A 17,644-nucleotide genomic window follows, 5' to 3' on the forward strand; every position below is an offset into this window, starting at 1 on the left:
TTTCTTTTTAACTCTTGTTTTGTCTCTGTGTCGTGCCATGCAGTCTTTATCCCTCCCAGCCAATATGAATGGCCACAAACACAATGGTTAAGGATATACGGAGAGCATGTTTCAGAAAGCGCTTGCTGAATTTATTAAAGGGATAGTCCACTTAAAAATGAAAATCTGTCATGAATTACTCATCTTCCAGTTGTTCCAAACATGTATACTTTTCTTTGTGCTGTTGTACACAAAGAAAGATATTTGGATGAATGTGAGCTAACTGGAATTACTGGGCCACCGTTTACTACCATAGTAGACATTTTTTTGTTCTGTTAAACACACAAGGGGATATTTTAAAGAATCTAGGAAAACAAACAGTTCTGAACTTGATAATTTCAAAGTTCCCAAAGTACTTAACTTGTCCACCATAACATGACATAGAAACATTCATACCTGAAATAACTTTATGCTTAATATGCTTATAAAGAGTTTCATAAAAAAGAAAGTTCAAAAAGCAAATACAAGCAATATAAAAGTAATCTGCGCGGCTCCTGATGTCAAACCTGTATTAATGTATTATGAAGCGAATTGATCGGTTTAAAAAAATAAATATTAAATATAGCTGCAAGCAGCGATTCCCGGGTTCGAGCAGTCTGAAGCGTCAAGATTTTTCAGAATGAAGAGAACTAGCGGCCAAAAGTCGCTGCCTTTAGTAGGTGACCTCAGAGCTAGTTCTTGAGTTATGGCCATTTTATTGTAAAAGGCTCCGCATAATTAGAACTTTTGGCGTGCGTCCCTTATCGACCTTGAAAGGAAATTTCAACTATTTTTCGATAATTATTGACATTCACACTCCACAGAATTCGTCTGCATTGGTTTGGTTCCGATCGGTCAAAAAACCAAGGACTAGTTCGCGAAAGTAGGTTTTTGACATCATCAGCGATAACTCACGAACTGTTTGAAGCGGTTCCAGAGGCAAAGTTGTTTAGAATGAGGAGACCAATCAAATAATGTAAATAGTTTGAGTATATGTCAAATGTCACGTGATACACAATTGTTTAAGGACTCCAAAAACGTTATTTCGCCCCAGTGGCCGAATGAGTTCATATTTCTTACAGACCTTCTTGACCATGGGTCGAACAAGCCCAGCGAGTGTCGTTTCGATCGGCCTCCGTTAAGTCGGTGTACGGAGTGCTCAAACTTCATTGGCCGATGGCGGCCATGTTTTTTTAGATACGCCAATGTCCTTTTCTAGAATCATGGTACATGACACAAAGACACACCATACCAAGAAATTAGTCGATCGGGCAAACTGTTGGGTAGTTATTTCCCTTTTCGAGAGAATGTATATTATAGCGCCACCTAGAGGCCAAACGCCGACTTTTTTATACTGTGACCTCGGACTGAGAGTATAAGCATATGGTCCAAGCCGTGAAGATATCTCAAACGGTTCACGAGTTATAACCATTTTAGTAAAATTAGCTCCTTCCGGTTCCGACGTTTTGGCGCCCCCCGGCCACCGCAAATCGAAATTTCAACTTTTTTACGATAATTATTTACATTCACACTCCACAGAATTCATCAGCATTGGTCTGGTTCCGATTGGGTACAAATCCAGAGACTAGTTAATTTTTTTTATTTTAGCATAAAATGCAAATTAGCGAAAAAATTTGCATACCGGAAATGAAATCGGACATATACGTTTTTTAAGTTTTGAGCCAATGATTACAATGATATAAAACACACGGGTGAACTGAATAAATATCAAATTCCTTTACAGATACAACACTTCACGTTCGTCCCTTTCAGCAATGCTTTTCACAGAGCGCAAAAGCATCCGTGCCTGATGCTACGATGTTGCCTGTATCTGTGCATTGAATGATCAAAAAACATAGTCTGTATAAAACATGGACGCCGTTGTCCGTGACGTCACCCATAGGTTTCTAAAGAGCTGGTTTGAAGCTTAAAGTGGGCGAAGCCGGTCGCCGCCATCTTAGCAGCGGGTCACTCCCGGGTAATCGAAAATGGGCAAACAGACGGGATGTGGTTGGAGCTGAGGCACCTGGTTGCCGAAATCTCTTGTCACTCAAGTGGCCACTCACCGAATTTGCTGAATTTTAAGGCTTAGTATAAGTTAAATTGGAGAGTTATAAAAAGCCAGTCTCTAGCAGCCATTCGATGAATTACAGGACAAGTCACTTCCGTGTTGGCTTCACGAGAGAGAATGGTAAGTTACCGCTTTGGAACTTTTTTGGATCTTTACGATTCACAAAAATGGCATATTTGGATTCAAAACGGCGAATCTCGCCAAAAAGCGGCGAGTGTGCAGGTATGATTTTCGGTATTGTCGTAGGGAGCGTATCAGATCTCATATTTAATATGTACTCATTTAACCTCAGCTGTAATCGCAAAAGTGTTTATGAACAGGAAGTTCTTATTTGTTATTAAATTGTCACACATGCTTTTTTGACCCAAACCGCAATATGCTTTCAGAATGATTCATGAGTCATGACTGATTGCTTGAGACAAGTTTCTGCATCCTGTTGACAAGCAGTGCCAAGCATATGCAAATAAGTGATATTGGATGTAGCCAGTGAACTAAATTTGCATATTGTGGAGAAACTCTAAAACAAACAGTAATCAAGAGAAAAGTTGGACACCCACTGACAAAATCTGATAGACCCAAATAGTGCCCTGGTCTTCTCTTCCACGCTGTTGTGACATTTAAATAATAATTTGTTTGCTTTGAAGAAATTAAGTTTGCTAATTCATTTTTGTGAATTCGGTAAAGCAAGTAGGGAAAATGTTTAAGTAAAAAGGCTGTTTATGGGTTGTATAAACCACAAATAAACCACACATATGTATGTCCTATAGTGTGACTGCAAAAATGTAGAAAAATCTAACAATTTTAGAACGTAGCTATTTTACGTTCACAGCTAAAATAAGTTGGGAGATTTGTCATCATTCACTCTAAGAAAATGTTACAAAATGAACCTTTTGAGGTTTTTGGAGATTGTTACTGTGGGAGAACCTTGAAGGTTTCTTTTTTAACCTTTATAAAAAGACATTATTTCATAACACGGACACGACGCCATGATTCTCCATTAAATATGTATTGCATTAAATATGTAACATGCTAACATTTCAGACAAAACACAAAATTACAATATATTTTAATTAACATCTGATTGTGATATGTATAACATTAACAGTAAAATAAGCAGAAAAAATAAAGCAACCCCACCTCACTGCATGTATACATTTATTTAAACAAACAAAAATTCCGGGAGCGACAGAGACGAGAGAGGGGAGAGGAAAAAAGAAGTCAGCCACCCCACCTTGTCCCAGGAGTGCGGCAGCAAGCTCTCCCTCCCACCTGACGCATACTGGCTCCAGCACCACCGCCTCAGGCAGCCAATCGCGGACTTCCCATGTCTGCGCTGCCCGAACTCCTAAGCACTGCGATCCCCCTCAGCAGTCAGGGCTCTCCGACAGCATGTCACTCCTTCCTCACGGGTTTCGGCACCAATGTAACAAGGTTTAGTAAAAGGAAGGAAAGAGGTGGGATTCGCCCGAACGTAACACAACATTAACTTAAATAAACGAACAATAAAACGAATTATCTCACTGTCGACTGCCGGCCATACAAACATAATAAAAAACAACATAAAGTCCAGGCCTTGTCCTCTCTCGTCGTACCCTCCTGTCACTCTTCCTTTTATGCTGCCGGAGCTCCTCCGTGAGAGATGCGAGACCGGTGCATCGTTTTGTCTACTTAAAAGAAAATATCCCACTTCCGACCTCACAGCCTTCCAGTGAAAAACTTTACAATTCTTAACGTTTCGCATAAGTTAACTCTGTGCTAATCTTACTGCAAGCATTTTGAATGTGAAGCGTCTCCCTGCATTTGGCTTGATTGATCTGCCCTGAGTTCATAGGTCGTATGTCAAAGTATGAGCACGGTTTCCGATGTTATTTCCAAGTAGAAGCATTCTGAGTTTGCTCAAGTCAAGTCAGCTTTATTTATATAGCGCTTTTTTCAATTTTCATTGTTACAAAGCAGCTTTACAAGAAAACATTGACTATAAGTAAAGCGTAAAAGGTTATGGAAGTCAAAACACAGGTCAAATATCAGACACACAATAAATTCCTATATGCAGAGTTAATTAAATAAGACTATCAAATTCTAGCAGCCCCCCCGGCCAGGCAAACAGTGCAAAACAGTATGCAAACGGTGGCGAGGAACCCAAAACTCCATTGGAGGAGAAAAAAAACCTCAGAGGGAGACCAGGCCTAACCAGGGGATTCCAGTTCCCCTCTGGCAAAAACTGCTGCCTCTGCACAAGCTCGACAGTGCTTGCACAACAAGGCAAAATAAAAAACAAAGTTAGATTTAAAATTATCATTAATAATATAATAGCGACTGAAGTTTTGTAGAGTCACCACGTCCTTCGTCCAGCATTTATTAGGTCTGGGAATGGATTCTGCCCTGCCCGCTCCGGTAACCTTGGACTGCGTCCTGCCCGCTCTGGTAACCTTGGAACAATGAGACAAGACTGGCTGAGAGTAGAGTGCTGTTCTGCACTCTTTGATGCAACAAATGCATCAGTTGTTATTGGAAGTGTCCCTGGTTCCGGTTGATCTAACTAGTGCAGCCTAGATCTTTGAAATATATATATTATGATAGTGTAGTGTATGCAAGATTAAAAAGATGCGTCTTTAGTCTAGATTTAAACTGACAGAGTGTGTCTGCCTCCCGGACAGTGCAGGGAAGACTGTTCCAAAGTTTAGGCGCTAGATAGGAAAAGGATCTGCCGCCTGCACTTGATTTAGAAATTCTAGGTATTACCAACTGACTAGACGCCTGAGAGCGTAGTGCACGTGATGGACTATAATACGTTAGAAGTTCTCTCAAGTAGTGAGGAGCTAAATCATGCAACGCTTTATAGGTAATAAGCAAGATTTTAAAGTTTATGCGATGCTTTACAGGTAACCAGTGCAAGGTTGACAGAACCGGGCTAATATGCTCATACTTTTTTGTACGCGTAAGAACTCGAGCTGCCGCATTTTGGACCAGTTGGAGTTTTTGTAATAGGCCTGCAGGGCAACCACCTAATAGTGCATTACAGTAATCTAGTCTTGATGTCATAAAGGCATGTATAAGCTTCTCTGCATCTGATGGTGACAGCATATGACGTAGTTTAGATATTTTTTTAAGATGGAAAAACGCAATTTTACAGGTGTTGGCGACCTGGTTCTCAAATGACAGAGTACTATCGAATATAAAGCCAAGATTCTTAGCTAAAGATGAGGATTTTATGGAACATCCATCAATAGTTAAGCAGAATTCTTGGTTGTTACGTAGGGAGGTTTTTGGTCCGATAAGTAACACTTCAGTTTTGTCCGAGTACAGTAATATAAAATTGCTACTCATCCACTTTTTTGATATCGACTATGCATTCCACTATTCGATGGAATTGCTGTGTTTCATGAGGCTTCGAGGAAATATAAAGTTGCGTATCGTCAGCATAACAGTGAAAGCTTACTCAGTGTCGCTTTATTATATCTCCTAGAGGTAGCATGTATAATGCGAAGAGCATAGGCCCTAAGACTGAGCCCTGTGGTACACCGTACTGGACTTTCGATTTGCGTGATACCTCATTGTTTATTGCTACATATTGAAAACGGTCGCATAAATAAGATCTAAGCCATTTCAAAGCTATTCCCTTAATAACGACATCATTTTCGAGTCTATGTAGGAGCATGCTGTGGTCAATGGTGTCGAATGCAGCACTAAGATCTAGCAGCACCAATAGGAGATACAACCTCGGTCGGACGCCATAAGCAGATCATTTGTAACTCTAATCAGAGCAGTCTCTGTACTGTGATGTGCACTAAATCCAGACTGGAAATCTTCATTAATCTCATTCCTTTGGAGGAAGGAGCATATTTGAATTGAGACTATTTTTTCCAGAACTTTAGATAAGAAAGGTAGATTCGAAATAGGTCCGTAGTTAACTAGTTCTCCAGGGTCCAGATGGGGTTTTTTGAAAAAAGGCCTTATAACAGCCACCTTATATGCTTTAGGCATATGTCCTTATGTCAGAGATGAGTTAATAATGCTTAGTAGAGGATCTATAATTTCTGGGAGCATCTCTTTCAGTAGATTTGTAGGTATAGGGTCTAACATGCATGAAGTTGATTTAGATGATCTAATGATTTTAGAGAGTTCATCGTGATCTATAGTAGAAAATAAACGTAATTTCTCCTTAGAGGCGCTTGTTCGTCGTTAGTCGTTTGTTCAACGGGATTCACTTCTGGTTGCATAGTTATAATTTTTTCTCTAATATCTTGGATTTTATTTGTGAAATAGTTCATAAAATCATCACTGCTATGCTGGTATACAGAATCAGAAGTCGCTGACGATTTATTTTTGGTTAATTTAGCCACTGTATCAAATAAAAACCTAGGGTTATGCTGGTTTTCTTCTATTAGTGATGAAAGATAGGCAGATCTAGAAGTTTTTAGGGCTTTCCTGTATTTTTTAATACTATCCTTCCAGGCAGTACGAAATACCTCTAATTTAGATTTCTTAAAGTTGCGCTCCATTTTTCGTGCCGCTTTCTTTAGAGCCTGAGTGTGTTCATTATTCCACGGTGTCGGTCTGTCATTTTTAATCTTCTTTAAGCGCAGAGGAGCAACTACGTCTAGCGTTTCCGAGAAAGTGGCATTCATATTTTCAATGGTAAAGTCAAGATCTTCAACGTTATTACTCATGCTAGAGATTTAACTTTTTTTTTACTTTTAACACTTATGATTTCCAGAGCCAGTGCTTCGTTTATGTCATTTTAGAAGTTTGAAAGTTAAAATGATTGGAGATGTTTTTCTCTGTCTTTCATGGGGAAATTGCATGTAAATCAATTTTTTGGATTTATATACTTAATATACCGCTGTGGTTCCATGCTTCGCTTGCTGTGCCTTCCGGGGCTTTTTCTGCTTGCAGCTTTATTTTTTATAGCTCTGTTTGTTTAGCTGCCTTTTACAATTGACAAAACAACTCGTTTTAAGTCCTGCTTGCCAAGGCAAGTGCCATTTATGCTACCAACATGAATAATGCCTCAATTTGTTAAAGAGATGTTATTTTCTAATCAATCTGACAAAAATGTATTTTACCTGATAGAAATCCCCACAACGTGCTTTAAAAGGAGGACACGAGTCATATATATAGGGACCGGAACATTATTCGCTGCATTTTAAATCATGTACTGTCTGAGAAAAGATTTAAAAAGTATTTGAACAAAATAGAAGTATGCAGTAGTGCGATCAGTATGCATACTATCCGGCTGACAGTTCTCGAGTATGATATTCTTTTTGTGTTGTCCCATGGCCAACACTGCAAATGTTGACATATATAGTGCTCAGCTGGTTTTCTATTTTTCACGGATATTAGCCTGGAAGGGTGGGCTCATTTGAATAGAGCCCATAAGCAATCATTAAAAAATTATCCACCTAGTAACCATATTCGAAGCAATGTTTTCAAAACTACTCGAAGCCCTTTAGAAACTGCATAGCAACATAAACATAACTTCTCAAGACTGCAGGTTTTGCTACCGTAAGTGCCACTCCGATTTCATAGACAGCATCGCTCATCATGATTCCACAAGCATGTTTGGGATTGGCATTAATATTATAATTGGCATTAATATTATCATTATCAAGTTTGACTTGACGTTATTTTCTAGTCTCATTCTTTAAGGCTCTTTTACAGCTGTTGTCCATCACCAGCTCTTAATGAATTGACACTAGCATGAAAAAGCAATCCATCAATAACAGGTGAAATTAACGCCATTCAAATTCCAGATGAGTCTTCATCCATGTTCTAAAAATTCCTTCCATCTTTAAGGACTAAATATATGCTCAGAGCACAATGGTTGATGATGGATGTGTTCCTTATGACCTTTAAAGCCCAGGCAATCAATTATTTAAGATACAAGTAGTTCTGGTATGAATGGCATGGAAACACAAATTTAGTAAGCACATTTGTTTTCTATCAATGATGAGAGCATTATAATTGTTACATTGCATTTGTTGTTTGTTTGTTGTCAGGAGTTTTTTTATTTACAAAAATAATGATCAGACTTCTATTAAGGGGCATCCCCCTGGCCACAGAGCCTACAATGTATACAATATATACATACATACATACTAGGGATATCAAAATATAAAATAAATGGCCTGAAAAAAGATAATATCTTTTATAATATCTGATTAAGGTGTGAGATGGATGTTGATACAAATGTGTTAGCGGTTCTTGCTTTTTTCAAAAGATAATTGTTTGGTAAAGGGGTATTTGAGAAGATACAAGCACTGCATTAAGAAATTAACCTTTGAAAATATACATTCAGCTGTTTATTTCTAACGTTTTCTAATATTGATTATGGGAGAAAAAGTTGACTCTAATGAGTTGTGTGGTTGACCTATTGACTGTATTGAACCGTGTATTCGGAGATCAAGGTCTGAACAACCTTAGATCGAAACACAGATAGGTTAATAGTTTACGTTCTTATTTATGATTTGACAGATATATTAAAAGCAGTACAATGTGTTCATAGTTACATTGTGTAGGTAATAAGTTAAAATAATCAAAATAATAAAGTTTACACAATGTTTAGTCATGTATAACTACTGTAAAGTTAAAAAAAGTTCAATATACCGTACAAATACAGCGAATGATACCGGTGGGATGACAATAAAAGATTTGCTTTTGCTGATTGTGGTGTGGGTTTACTGAGTTCTTTTTTTTTATAGATAAAATAGAGAATGGTGAGGTGTACCAGAGACGCAGAGGACCCAACACTGGTCATACAGAGGGACAGGAAGTGAACACTAAACCGCAGGAGCAGACTGGTCAGACCTCAAGCAGCTGGAGACGGATCGTACTTCTAATCCTAGCCATCACCATACACAACATTCCTGGTGGGTCTTTTCTGACATGTTTACCTCCATTATTCAAGTACATGTCTGTTTTTCTGAAAAGGCTGTGAATCACTATTAAACAATGTGTGTAGCGTACATGTTGCGCAATATAAAAAATTATGTTGGGAGCCATTATTTGTCATGTTAAGAGGAAAGCATTTCATTAGAAATGTTTTTTCCTCTGGGACCAAAATGACCAGATTGGATGAGATTAACAGTCAGTCACTGACTCTATATATCATCATTATTCATGAGACCACATGGCCTTTACCTATAGAAAGACACTGTCTCTGAATTTACATGTTAAAGAAACACTAATGTCGAGTCGAGATGCTCAATTTATATTTGAATTTTGCAACACCAAATACGTCACAACATCAGATTCAATGTCCAATCACGTCACACGTCAGATTGAACTAACACGTTACGACATTCAAATATAAATTACGTTACAGTAAATTATGTTACAATAAAATGTCTCGTTTTCTGAAAAGAAAATCAGTTGTCGGAGACGGTCCTGTCCAAGCAAAAGCGTCGAAGTGTGTGGTGAGAATTAAGTCTTTGACGGTGGCCGTGACCGCGGTTAGAAAGTGCCATGAAGGTGGTGAGCTGCTGCCGGCAGTAGTGCACTTCACTGTGACGAATATAAGTGTAATACAAATTATAGTTGCAATCAGATGTGATTGCTTTGTGTAGGCTTTCAATTGTAGATTGTTCAATTTAAATATTTTACATTTCCATAAAAATTATTGGCATTCGTTCGAGCGCGGGCCTGCATGCAAAACCCAGAGGTTACTCTGTGGGTTCTGCAATGAATATTGTTGTGAAATTAACAGTTAAATAATATCAATGGCTATGACCCGCTTGCTTGGTGTCGTAGCGCGCGCAGGTTTTGTCGCGGTTGCCGATAGACATCTGTTCGTTTGCGCTCCTGTGCTTATCTTCTGAACGCACATTTATTGCAGCTGTAAACATTTTATTAATGTCAACATTTACGTTTTCCACCAACGAATAGGAAAAGTAACGTTTTTATGGCAATCTGAATAGGAAAGCAAAGGTAGGTTTAAGAAGTGTGTTAAATTGAATTGTTAAGCCGTTAATAAGCGACTTACTGAAGTTATCACTGCAACAAGAGCTTTTTTATTTAATATTTAACTTAAATCATTTAAGTTCTCATTATTTACTGATGTTTATTTAAATGTTTTATATGCAGTAGTGTGCTGTTTCCCTGATGGATTTGCGCATTATATGGAAGTATGTTTTATCCTCATTTATTTCAGATATCATATTTCAATTTCAAGTATTTAACCATTTCAAGTATTTAACCATTTCAAGTATTTAACCATTTCAAGTATTTAACCATTTCAAGTATTTAAATTGGGTCCATATTTCTCTCCCACTCGTCATGTGGTTGCTACATGCAAATATGGTAATGTAAATATTATTTTTAATTAATATATATTTCTCAAACCACCGCACAACCGCTGTTGATTTGTCCATTAACACCACAGTGGTAAAAAACTGCCACCATCACAGCCATCGGCAGAATACATTAAGTTTGGATTTATAATGGCAGGTACTGAGACTAAGCCGAAGACACTGTGTGTTTTATGTGGAGAATTTTCTGAACATTTGAACACGAAACACCCGGACTGGTCTGACCTGACCTTCACTGTTATTGTTACAGGAATAAATGGTTACTGAGTTGACCTGCCTAGTCTTTTCTATGATTATATAACAGTTTTCATCTATATAGCTGACCTGCTACTGTGGCATAAATGATTAACAGCAGAGTGTAAATACTCTTTGAATATTCTGTGTTCATACTATCATATTTGGAAAGGTGGTCCTTGGAAAAAATTTGAACGGTCCTTTGTGGGCCATGAGTTGCAAAAGGTTGAGAACCCCTGATCTAGGCCATGCATTCACATGGCATTCACTTGTGTTATAAAGCAGACTGCTTATTTACAGAAAATCTGTATATAGTTATATATAGAAAAGTAAACACATTCACACGTTTGAAAAGATCACACTTGCTCTTATTTGTCCTTTGAGTGCATATGTGAGAATTACGTTGTGTTTTATAAATTCGCTTGATACTTTGAATTCCATTCAAGTGAAAGACAACCATCTGGACCACAATCAGTTCTTATGCTCTCCCATCCTGCTTTCCACAATTTTCCATGTCTTCTAATGTCAGTAAGAAAAGTGGCACACGCTTACAGTAAATGTGGTTTCATAACACTTGAAATATCTACACAAATCCTTCCATTTCCTCTACAGTACCACCAATAATTTGGCAGCCCTGTGAGACTTTACAGAGAAGACGTGCTTCCCTCTAATGTTTGTTAACAATTCCAGCACCGATGTCTTTGCTAAGCTTTCATCATCCCTGAGCGGTGAGTAGCAAGTGTGAGGTGAATGTTGATTGCAGGAAGATGTGAGCAGAGGCGCAGGAAGCTGATGACAATCTGTGTTCAGAAGCATGGGAATATTGGCATAGTGCGACCCCAGATGTTTTCAGTGTCCCAGCTCTTGAAAGCCCTTGAAACCAGACACACTTTTCCTAGAAGCGTGATGGTGACAGGTGACCTGCGAAAAGGCCACCAGCTGCATTTTCAAGTGCACGCTCAAGCATATGTGTCTAAGACGGGGAAGATGCAAGACATTTTTCACACTTTGAATTGAATTCAATAGTGAGCATCACTATGCTCTACTTCACTCTGTGGGTCAGAGCAGTTGAACTGAAAACTGTGCATATTTATTCATTTAAATTCAGACTCTAAGGTTGTTGTGGGGTATTTGTGTCTTTGATTCAGTTTTGTGTTGATTGCATACTATGGTGTTTGTTTTATGTATTCCACCTCATTTCGTTCAAAGCCTGTACTACTTTCTTCTGTGAAGATATTTTGAGAAATTTTAGTGGTTTTGTGTCCATACAATGGAAGTCAATAAGACAGTTTTTTTTAGGTACAACGATCTTCAAAATATCTTCCTGATATGTTTTATAGAAGAATGTCAAACTGTACAGGTTTGGATAGATATGAGGGTAGATACAGAATGCATAATTTATTAATGAAGGGGATAAAGGGGATTTTTTATCAAACAAAACCATAATTTCTCATAGAACAAATCAGAAAATATCAGTCTATGCACAACTTTTCTGTTCTAAAAGAGGGAAGAGTGTTGTGGAGGTGACAAAAAGGATTAATGTTTTTGAAAGACAACATACTTTGCTGGATTTCTGTGAATCGAAATGTACAAACCAGAAGCAATAAGACCCAACAATTGGAAAATTATTTGCTCTTTATAAAACACATAGTTACTATATTAAAATGATTTTTTTCCCAATTATGAGTAAAATGGACCGTTATGGATGTGACAATTCACTTACCTGACAATGGACAACTATGCTTTAAAAATTCTTTAAAACGTTTAAGAAAGACTTCACATGGGGAAACAACCTAACACAACCTCTTAAAGGGATAGTTCACCCAAAAATCTATATTTTGTAATGATTTACTCACCCACATGACGTTATACGCGCATCAGAGAACAATTTGTTGATTAAACTCTTTATTTTGGTTTCTTTTGCACGGAAAAAGTACTCCCGTCCATTCATAAAAATTCAATTGAACCACCATGATCAGATGGACCAATTTAACGTTGTCTTTAGAACTTTTCTGGACCTTGACAGAAGCAATTACCATCCATTATGTCTACCAGGAGGCATGGAAACTTCTCGGATATTATAAAAATATCTTTATTTGTGTTCTAGATGCACTGTGAAGTCTTAACGTGCAGAATGTCATGTGGGCGAGTAAAAAATGACAAAAGTTATATTTTGGGGTGAACTATGCCTTTAAGGTTGACCTTTGCATGGACAAATTTGTAAACACGTGTGACTCTGTGATGCTATCAAAACACCACAGTCTTTTCTCACTTTGAAATTGCTTATGGGAATTTGTTTGTTTTAGCAATTTTGTTCGTTAATGCTATTGGGACAGAAATCACATACTTCCTCTTTCATTAACGCATAGTGACTCATCAGCTTCATTTTGTTTTGTTTTCACCAGTCTCTTCGATAACTAGACAAATCTTGTCAACAGAGTGAATGTTTCATAGTTACTGCTCAGGACTAGACATGAGATCAATAGGCTAATATAGCACACACCATAGAGAAGGTTATGCCGTCACAACAATGAACTTATATGTTGTGGTTTTAGTGCAATCGTCTTTGAATGCACCAATCTGTAGTTATACACAGTACCGGTAGTCATTGTTTTACATTTTTGTTTTTGGAACTTTTTTAAACACAACTGTAGTGCAGGCAGATGTCAGAACTTTTGTATCAAACTCACTGTTTTTATACATTTAGAACTTTGATGTAAGTGACCTTCTGGACTTTACAGACATCTGTTGAATTTTGCCTATTATCTTGAATAATTATATATGACCTCCAGTAAATGAAATGCTGGGATGTTCTTTCGTGTCTATGTGGGGTTTGTCTCTAGTTGGCATGATTATGAGTTGACCTTTTCCCCCAGGTCTCTGATGTAAGATCTAAAGTACTTTCTATCTTGAAAAGGTCAGTATGAGAAAAGCATGACACTTCTGTCCAATAATGCACCTTTGTGTCCCTTGTTTGGCACCATAGGTTATAAAGTTCTCCTTCAAACAATATAGTGACTTTTCTTGGGTGATATAAGCTGTAAATTAGGGAAGGTCTTAAAAGGTTACAACCTGCACTGCTACATTTGGACTTCAGGTTTGTTGTCTGGATGTTTTTAGTGTAGTGTTCGACAGTGAATTCTAATGGAAGGCTTGAGTTGAATCACCTAAGTTCTAGAAGTAGAAGTAGATGTAGAGAATTAAACAAATGTTCAATGTTTTTCAATTTTACTTTTTACACTACAAAAGACTAAACCTATAATGTAGTGTTTGTCAATGTTAGCAGTTCCACAATCATTCAACTTCATTTAGACTAAGTGCATTTTAATATCCTTCTTGTCTGGAAAGGCAGTTACATAGATACATAGATTACTTCCACAGTGTGCCGCCTCAAAATTACAGGTAGTTACATAGTATTACAGTACTTAGAATACAAGTATTACAGTACTTAGACAAGTTAATAAATGAACCCATCACCCTTGGAAAAAGAATCAGAAGTGAACTCTCATCAGTTAAGAATGGTGGTCTCACAGCTGTGGTGGTCCAATTTCCTGAAATATCCCTCACAGCACGAGCAAACTAAAGTAAGCAGGTTGTTACCTGGTGGTATGGCAAATTGTCATAGTAATGCAATTGTTCATAGTGACTTCATGCACTGCATTTCTGTTTGAACCCGTATAGAAGATTGTCCTCTGTAAAAACAGAATCTTAATTGTATCTGGATTGTCTAAGTTCTCACAAAGTGACCTTGAAGGAAACTGTAAACCCACAAAATCCTTGGTGGGAAAAGAAGAATAAAAAATATAGAAGCAATGTGGAACTCTGGTGGTGTTTTGGGAGGCCACTGTTGAGAACTAAAGTAGAACTGAAAAGAGAAGAATAGAGGCACAGTACAATGTACTGCTTTTTCTATTATTTTGTTTAAAATTACATTTTGATGACAGGTTGTGGAATGGTAGATATTTTGCGGTAGATCAATTGTTCAGAATACTCGTATAAAGCCGTTTTCTATCAGTTTATGGCATCATTTATGACTTTGTGAGGACAATGAGGACATGAGCTGTGCACTACTTCCTTATTAACACAATCTTTCATCTTCCTCTCTTTACTTGTCACATCAAAGACAGAAAACACCCTAAAGAGAATAAAGAAAAGGCAGTGTTCTGTGAGAAATGTCTCCTTCAATAACCCCAGACTGTGCTCATATGATCAGAAAAGGACATTTGGAGGCTTTTGATTGCCAAACTCCACCTCACCTCTTTCGGTTACCATGTCTTTTACCCCAACCTCAGATCATGGTTGCAAAACCACAGAGCTGTACTGACATGTTCATTAAGCCCGTGAAGGAGATGGAGAAGTGATGCAACTTGAGAAAAATATGTCCATTTACTTTTGCTTGCTCTGAGGCATGGAGAAGCTCCAGTAAATCTGGACCCCATATTGGGACTTGTATGAAATAGGCGAGTCGAGCATTGGCCCCGTCCTGATCCGATGGGTTTTCCGGATTTTGATTGTTTGAATCCTCTCGTGGATTCATTAGGTTCCTTTGTTGGTTCTTGAACAATGGTAAAACCCAGAAGGCTTAGTGGATTCTTGCCATTTTAGCCTTGTGTTGTCTTATTGCTTCTTTCATTCGTCTTTCCCTCTGTCCTTTCTCTGCCAGAGATCTATTTGTCAGCTAGAAACAAAGCTCCAGTCAGAATCTGAAATGTGCATCTGTTGTGCTTATATTGCAAACACATTGGACCTGCTGTGCTTGTGGATTGAATCTTACCTGAAATAACCCTAAAGAGACTCGGTTTCAAATAGCCACTCCACACAGTTTACAGAAGAATTAAAGTTAAAATTGTGGATTGAAGCATCTTTAGAAATGTCTAGTTGGTGATGTGTTATGTGCCATGAAAGCTTGAGCCTTTTATACATTACTCAGAAAACAACACTTATGTTGGAGATGACAGGGGTTTTTGCCTCGGCTCTGCAGACGTTTATTTACAGAGAAGAGGTCAAATGTCTAGAGAACAAGTTTTTTATTGTGAATGTCACTGGAATGAAAAAAGCAGAATGTGTGGTAGTAGACATCTAAATAGTGCTGTTTTGTTCGCCGAAGAGTCCTGCTGTATTCTCTGCCAGCTAGTGTGCTGCGACTGAAGCAGAAATGGCCTATGTTTGTCAGGATATAATTATACAGATTGCAAGGCCACACTGTATGCATTCCTCAAGCATTCTAGTCAGGTTTTTTCCTTAATCCCAAACTTTTAAGTACTGTGACCCATGACTGACTCCATTGAAACTTTGAGTTGTAGATTATATTAGCATTAATGCTAATTCACACTGATCCCATAAATGCCAAAAGACTCCAACAAACACTAACATTCTAAATGACATTGATCCAGCAATGCCAAAAGGTGTTTCACACTGATGCAACAAACTCCAACAAATGGGTTTTGTTTATCTTTTAGGTGCTAGCATGCGGTTTGTGGCTAGTTAATTTGTGAGTTCTACTAGTTCCAACTTTTTGTTTATTTTCAGAAGCAGTGCTTTTATTGGGACGAATTTTAGAATTTTGTGTATTTTACATAATTTTTCAAATGTTTTTCTTTGAACATTCAGAATGAGATTTCACTGTATGCTGAAATTTCAGTGGGAATAATAAAACATTGTGGACATCTGTACAAGTCTGAAGGTTGAAAATGTTAAGAAAAATTCCTCATTTGTAAGTATCCTTAGACAATCTCCAGCAGAGAATTAGGCCCAAAACATTAAATATACAGCAGTGTATATAATTTTACATGGTGTACTTTTTATTCTAGCAAATAACAATAGTTAAAAAAATTAAAACCTGACCGTCCTTGCCAGAAGTCACAAAAGGGGCCAAGTTTAAATCTTTCAATAGGATAATGACCTGAAAACAAAAATCTAAACAAAAATGGGTTACTAAGCAAAAAACTAAGCTTCCGCCCATGGCCATCCCACTTTCCAGACCTGAACCCTATAGAAAATGATTGGAGAGAATTTAAAAGAAGCATCAACATGGTAATGTGACGTATTAGGGATTATAAAATAGTAATAGTAATAGCTGGTATCTTGGCAAGAATTGTATTAGGGGTTGAATAATTATAAGCAATGTGTATTAGAGAGAAACACATTTATTTCGGTCACAGAAGCACTGAGGCTAGCCAAAGCGGAATCCAAATCCTTTGTCATGATTCTGCTAGACCTATCTGCAGCGTTTGACAAGGTCAATCACTAGATTCTGCTAGCAACCCTGTCATCCTTAGGAATCTCTGTTTCCCCTCTCCGCTGGTTCCAATCCCTCCTCTCCAGCAGATCATTCAAGGTGTCATGGAGGGTCTCGCTGTCCACTGCTCACCATTTGATCACTGGGGTCCCTCAGGGATCGGTGCTTGGACTGCTGCTTTTTTGCATCTACATGACATCCTTAGGACCCATCATACGGGGGTACACGGCTTCTCGTATCACTGTTATGCTGATGACACCCAGATCTACATCTCGTTCCACCCAGACAATACCACTATAGCAGCTCGCATAACAGCCTGCCTAGATGACATCTCAGCTTGGATGAAAGAGCATAACCTGCAGCTGAACCCGGCCAAGACAGAACTACTCGTGTTTCCGGCAAACCCCACGGTCCAACATGATCTCACCATCCAGCTTGGCAATTCCACTATCACTCCCTCCGAATCAGCCAGGAACCTTGGAGTCATATTTGATGAACAGCTGTCCTTCAATGATCACATTGAAAAGAGAGCATTGCAGAGACAACGCGGTCATGCCGATATGCCTTATTTAACATTCGCAAGGTTAGACCCTACCTCACTGAACATGCGGCACAACTACTTGTCCAGGCCCTGGTAATCACAAGGTTGTACTACTGCAATGCTCTCATTGCTGGTGTTCCTGCAAAGGCTATCAAACCACTTCAGCTGGTTCAAAACGCAGCAGCACGCCTCATCTTCCAACAGCCCAAAAGGGCTCATGTGACACCCCTTTTCAT

At 38.3% G+C, this 17,644-nt stretch overlaps 1 protein-coding gene across 6 annotated transcripts in view; it reads left to right on the forward strand.

Annotated features, from left to right (window-relative positions):
- Positions 1-17,644, forward strand: part of slc39a11 (solute carrier family 39, member 11) — a 122,169-nt gene that overhangs the window by 70,922 nt on the left and 33,603 nt on the right. For all 6 annotated transcript variants that reach the window (XM_079475941.1, XM_079475944.1, XM_079475945.1 and 3 more), the window contains exon 6: positions 8,791-8,958. In XM_079475941.1, coding sequence (XP_079332067.1) covers positions 8,791-8,958 — 168 coding nt within the window. The remainder of the gene's footprint in view (positions 1-8,790; positions 8,959-17,644) is intronic.

The sequence above is a fragment of the Barbatula barbatula genome, assembly GCF_947034865.1.
Source record: "Barbatula barbatula genome assembly, chromosome: 16".
NCBI classification, from domain to species: domain Eukaryota; kingdom Metazoa; phylum Chordata; class Actinopteri; order Cypriniformes; family Nemacheilidae; genus Barbatula; species Barbatula barbatula.